At 40.0% G+C, this 6,280-nt stretch overlaps 1 protein-coding gene across 1 annotated transcript; it reads right to left on the bottom strand.

Annotated features, from left to right (window-relative positions):
• Positions 1-293: 293 nt before the first annotated feature.
• On the bottom strand, positions 294-5,398 carry fdps (farnesyl diphosphate synthase (farnesyl pyrophosphate synthetase, dimethylallyltranstransferase, geranyltranstransferase)). The gene is made up of 10 exons (XM_018736632.2): positions 5,337-5,398; positions 4,679-4,828; positions 4,066-4,206; positions 3,827-3,907; positions 3,246-3,368; positions 2,475-2,563; positions 2,195-2,267; positions 1,830-1,907; positions 1,598-1,732; positions 294-1,053 (listed from the first exon to the last, which is right to left on the bottom strand). The coding sequence occupies exons 1-10, from the start codon at positions 5,337-5,339 to the stop codon at positions 853-855; spliced, it is 1,074 nt and encodes a 357-aa protein (XP_018592148.1). The 5' UTR covers positions 5,340-5,398; the 3' UTR covers positions 294-852.
• Between the last annotated feature and the right edge of the window lie 882 nt (positions 5,399-6,280).

The raw sequence follows: 6,280 nt of genomic DNA, 5'->3' as shown, positions 1-6,280 counted from the left end.
CACTGTCCTACAGGAGCTTCCCTTGGGTCACACCCTTACACCTCATGGATCTCACACACAGTTTTTTTTTTTTTTTTTACAGAGTTAGTATTCCCATAAGTATATATTTACCTTTAAAAGGTCAAATTAACCTTTCTGCCAGGACATGAACACACATTATCTTTCCTCATGTTTATTTAATATAAGATTCAAAGAAGTATTGACCTGATACTGAAATAACATACAAGCCAGCCTAGGAAAATATATGGAAAAAAGATAATCTGAAAGTAAACAATTTACAGTGTTAATGGGCATTACATCCATCATTTTTAAAATATTGAGAAGTTCATCTCACTGCCATCCAAATCTTACAACAGTAGTGTCAAAGTTTCATAAATAGACAATTAATAACATCTGGCTAATAGCATCTGAATGAATAAAACCGAGCTCTCGAATATAAAACCCAGCTCCTGAAGTCATTTTTATTGTGAAAACAGACCAAAAGGTATATTTTCATTTCCATGCAAAAAGCTAATTACACTACGCAGTTTTGATTGCACTAGATTTATATCATTCAGAGGTCGCCAGTACTAAAATAAACATGAGTGGGATCTTAACTGGATAAACAACATTCAAGCTTTACGTTCATTAAGAGCACTGACCTCATTTTTTCACATATGGTGCAAAAATTGTTTGCATACATTTTGTTAAGCTAAATTACATATTGAACTGATGTAAGGACCAATGGGATGGCTGATCACTGTGGCATTTCCGTTCTTAAGAAAACTAGTTGTTTTCCTTGAATGATCCCACACATTCCATTTGTTCTCCATCTATCCTTTTCTACAGCCAGTCACAATTTTTCCATAATTCTCACTTGTTTCTCTTGTATATTTTCTTTGCAAAGTTCAGAAAAACAGCATGAGGAAGGTTCTGGGCATGACGCTCGATGAGCTGTACCAAACGCTGGTAACTCTCCTCTTCGTGCTGCCGATAGTGAGATGGCATCTCCAGGGTGTTATAAAGAGCTTTCACGCGTGCCACACTGTCCTCATCATTGCGTCCATAGCAGGACTGAGTATGGCCATTGGAAGCAAGGGGAATGAGAGAGTGCAAGTTATCTACACCATCCTGGTCTCATATCATTTAACAAGTTTCAGTAAGTGCTTTGTTGCTATTTCACATCATTTCAAAAGTGTAAATGTGAAACCATGAGAAGAGCACCTGAATTGCACTGCAAGTTTTTAAATCCAGGTGTTCCACTTGATTGTACTACATGATTGTTTACAAGCAGCACCATAAACAAGAAATGGAAAAAAGGCGGGGAAATGTGAAGGTTGAGACTGGGAGCAAGAGAATAAAGCAAGAGGCTATGTGTACTTTCTAATTTATCAAGCAAAACCATAATCAGTTGTTTTGGTTAATCATGTTGGGTTGTCTGTCAAGTCCACTTTTAAATCTTTAACATTTCAGAAATCAGAGAATGACATAGATGTCTGAAGTAAGGGAAACCTTTCTAAAAATAAGTTACAGCAATGTAGTGATGTCACATCAGTTTAATTGTGGGAAGATGAAGTATTTCTTTGTCTAATACAAAGTTACCCCTCTTGTCTCTCACCTGCAGCTCCTCTCTTTGTACAGAGGTCATGAGCCCCAATGCAGTGACCACCAGCCAACTACATTTATTGTCCTGGATGTCTGTGCCAATCTTCCCCGTCACTGCTGGGTCACCATAGCAATCCAAATAATCATCCTGGAAGCATAAAATATTTTTCAAATCAAATAACCCCTACACCTGAACTAGCCCTGAAGCACAAAGGCATCAGAATTCTGCCAGATGGTAGGAGTACCTGTATTTGGAAGAATTCTCCCATCTCCAGCAGGATGATTTTGGCATTGTTGTGTTCCACTTCACTGTCAATGCCTGCCTAAAACGGGTGGTACAGAAGCGCACAATGTTTTAAAAGTAGTGCAACCTTCTGCTCCACAAACTCCTCTAAAACTCCTGCCATTAGTAAAGTGAATTGTTTAATAATTTAAATGTGACTACGATTTCTTATAGGATTCTGTTACTTTAATAATTACATATTGCATTGTCATGTACTCACATAATTGTTATACAGCACAATAAAACAAGTAAAAAAATACTGTAATATTGTTTGTGCATATACAATATGTAACTATATACATAGCGTGTATACACAGATAAACATACCATGTACATTGCAGCAGCCACAGGGAGGTAGAATGAATAGAAGGCAGTTTTGTACTTAACTATGGCTTTGTATCTGAGAAAGAAAGTGATGGCGGTTAAGCAGTGAAACTAGGATAACAAGAGAGCTGCAGTTGTATGGTAAAATGTGTTTAATTGTACATAATACACCTTTGTTTAAATCTGATTCTCACAGAGGTCAGTATATATTACTGTGTAATGTATTTCAATTATGCCTTTTACCATCACTAAAGAGACTGCGTAGCCTACTATCCACAATTACCTCTCTTCGGTGAAACGGTTCAAATCGATCTGATTGGGAGGTGCTGTCATGAGGTCAAGAGCCTGACCCAATTCTGTCTGAAAAGATGTCTGAAAACCAGAGAGGGAATGTTAACTTTAGGAGTTGGTGGAATGGTAAAGCTCAGTAATCAGGTATCTCCTTATATCTAAAGAAAATAGCAAAATAGTAAAATATCCAGTGAGAATCCATCCTGTGTATCATATTTCTTACATTCACCCAATTTATTTGTCTATTCATTATATTTCAACTTTTTATTTAAAATGCAATTCTTGCATCAGACTGGTACAGTCAGACTCAACAGCCACATTTTGGCTATTTCTATTTGATTCACCTACACAGGCAAGATGTGCTTCAATTCAGCTACAAAAAAATGTAAACCACTTATCATCTGTCATCATTGGAAGCCCCCTGGCTCAATACTATATCAGATCAGTGAAAGATCATTCAGTGAAAACTGAACAGAAGGGTGAAAAGGACCAGTAAAACAATAGTAGGTGAAAGGAAGGAAAGCTTTCAGACAGTCAGCTTCCATGTGCATTAAAGGAAAACAGAATAAAATGTATAGTCATCTGATATACATTCATAAAACATTTTTTTCCCTAGTGCAGAGGGAGAGTTTTATGGGCCAGATGTTATTACTACAATAAGGTTTGGTGAGTATAGTTTTCTGCACCTTTGTGAAGAACTCCAGCAGGTACAAGCAGTGCTGTGCATGTGGATTTGTGTATTTATTTGTGCCGTATATGTCACCTCAGTGAAAAGCTCCAGCAGGTTTGTGTAGTACGGTTGATTCCTACAACATCTTCGAAGAAGCCTGTAGATGGCCCCTTCCAATAAGAAGGCATCATTAATGGCATCCAGGCCAATTCCTTCCTGATGAAAGAAATTTTCTTTTAAAATCTATCACAATATTTATTGTCAGCTAGTAGCACAGTGGTTGAAGCTGTTGACTTTAGATTCAAAGGCCAAATGTTTGAATCGAACCTCCTATTGTAGTACCTTTGAGCAAGGTACTTACCCTGAATTGATCCAATAAAACTCAACGGGATTTATAAATGGGTAAATGATCGTAGGTAGCTTTACAGGAAATAATCAGCTAAACTTTTAAACGGAACACCTGAATACTTCAATTCTCTGTGCTTTAGTTACTCCCCTTCTTCCCTGACTTTTTCAACAGAGAATCATTACTTATATTCTGACAGTTCTAAAGAATGTAGCCTTAGATCTGACTGTTGACAGGACAGAAAATCCTAAATGGATATGAATAAAAATAGTACTAAATAATAATAATAATAATAATAATAATAATAATAATAATAATACTCCTTTACCTTCTTGTACCAGCAGGGCTGACCTCTCCGAGTGACAGATGCATCCATGATGTCATCTGCTACCAGGAAGAAGGCTTGAAGCTAACAAGGAAAGAAGGAGAAAGAGGCATCATCAATATATCAGTACACATTGAAAACAAATTATGTATGCACTAAAACTGTAAAGTCATTACAAAATTTCCTATAGGTATCGGTTCCTTTCCTTGTCCAATTTCCCAGTACCCTGGTATCCCTCTCACCAGCTCAATGCACCAGCCAACCACCAGGGCACGCCTCACAGCATCGGGTGACAGTTCAGAGGGGGTCACGAGTTCCCGCAAAGAGCCAATCACAGACAGGCCACGGTTCCTCTTCCCACCTGGAGCATTATACCTTAACACCTGAAAAAGCAAGATTGAGACAGAGACAAACTACAAGATTATTCCTCAAATGAAGAATCTTCCTCCTTGCCCAGTCCAACCTACATGTCCATATAATTCTGAAGTGTTGCACTTACTTGACCTAGAAAAGAGCATTTCCTTCACTCATATGGGTTTAAACTGCACCGCTCTGTCATTTATGTATAGCCTCATTCATGACGATCTCGACTAAAACTGTATTCACACCAAAGTGACGAGTGAAAACGCCACATAGTTCAAGTGATTTGCAGACATTGACTTGAGTCCCGCTCGGGGTGCCTTGCGGCGGACTGGCGTCCCGTCCTGGGTGTGTCCCCTACGCCCTGTGTTGCCGGGTAGGCTCCGGTTCCCCGCGACCCCGTCTGGGACAAGCGGTTCAGAAAATGTGTGTGTGTGACTTGAAACTCTCGTCCGTGTTTCCCTGCACCGTGAGCGTGCAGTGTGCGTACAACACCTCTCTCAGTCTGCCGAGGGCATCGGCGAGGACGGGGTCTGTAAGGTCTTGCTCCGTCAGCTCGGACACCAGCTCCTCGAACTGACGGTCGAAGAGCTCAGCGTCCGTCGTGGTTGACCCATGGGCACCATTCCTGCACTTGCTGTCAGACTGGGGTGAAAAGGGGTGAAAATGGGTGAAAAATGGGTGAAGGGAGAGAGAGCAGAGCAGAAGCACAAGAGAGGACAAATCAGAGGGATACAAAGTCAGAATGAAATTTAAAAATTGAACAAAGCTGATTGTGACAACATTGTACAGAGCTATTAGTGTAACAGGGAAAAGCTGAGGTTGCAGAACTGCTCTCAGTGACAGTCTACACACACACACACAGCACTCATTTACTCACAGAACCTTCACGATTCTACAAACGCTTCGTTATTAACCCGCTGCAACGGTGCCAATAAACAAGATCTAACTATAGACTAGAAGTTACTATAATTATCTCAGTCAGTGATGACAGCTCAACAACACTGAACAACTACTTTCTAGTTTTATCATTTTAGCTCAGCTCATCTGTGCTTGCTTTTTCTGTAGTTATAAAGAGGCGGGCGTACTATTATTTAAAAAATATATCAAAATTGAAATCCTTTTTGGTAGGTAACCAATTAGAGAGCCTTACCATGCTGCGCGCTGCCGAATGACATTAGCACAGTAGGTGTATCTTACAACCCTCACCGGTTCCCAAACAGGAGTACAACTACCTGCCCCAATGCTTTCTGCACCTTGTAGTCTTTCGTTTCATTGTCGTTCTTAAAACAGTTGCCCAAAAGCCCTACAAATCCCACAAGCCAACGCGAATCGTACTCAAAGGCGGGGTTGCCGAGGCTCCATATGACATCGACCTTTTTCATTCGCCGTTGCTATCGCACGAGGATGTGCTTTAAGAGTGATGACCAATGGAGTGACGACAGCAGCCGGGTATAGCGCGGTGGACCCATCTTACGATGAGGTGGTGTTACTATGGGAATCTTCCAGTGTACGTGGTGACAGCGAAAATCAAGGCATCATCTGACAAATTGAAACGAAAATAAATATACACGTCAGAAACAAACCAAAAATAGCGACATGTATAAAAGATTTGTGAGCTGTAAGCTATGTATTATTCTATAATTACATGTATTATTCTCTGCAGGAATCTGATGAAATGTTCAATCACTGGTAGTTTTTCACAATCCAGAAAAATTTAAATTAACCACATTTCACACACTTAATACTACTGTAGTGTCTATTATGGCTGTAAAGTTTGTGGCAAATCCATAGGAAAATGGTCTACAAATATTACCAGTAAGTCCATCAGGTCCCAATGTGCAGCCTGGACAGTAACCAAATTAACACACCATGTGCAGAAGATGCCAAGATGTACTTGCCTTGTGGTTTGTGTCTTCTGTTGAGACATTCATTTAAAAATGCAGCCTGGAAGTCCTGGGTTGACTGCCACTGCACATTACTCTGTTAAACGAGTGGTATTTGTCAGGTGCAAACACTGGTTTTCATTGCAGTATTTAGTGCTCTTCCTGCTTCATGCTCACATCTCAATAGAGTTTCTTTCCAGACCATCCAACG

Source organism: Scleropages formosus, chromosome 18 (genome assembly GCF_900964775.1).
Source record: "Scleropages formosus chromosome 18, fSclFor1.1, whole genome shotgun sequence".
Taxonomy (NCBI): domain Eukaryota; kingdom Metazoa; phylum Chordata; class Actinopteri; order Osteoglossiformes; family Osteoglossidae; genus Scleropages; species Scleropages formosus.
This window is presented reverse-complemented; position numbering and strand designations above follow the sequence as displayed.

Coding starts and splice junctions, on each gene's coding strand:
- fdps (XM_018736632.2), bottom strand. Junction 3,369..3,826: donor AGCCCTGCTGGTACAAGAAG/GTAAAGGAGTAT, acceptor TTCTTTCATCAG/GAAGGAATTGGCCTGGATGC. Junction 1,054..1,597: donor TACAAAGAGAGGAGCTGCAG/GTGAGAGACAAG, acceptor GGCCATACTCAG/TCCTGCTATGGACGCAATGA.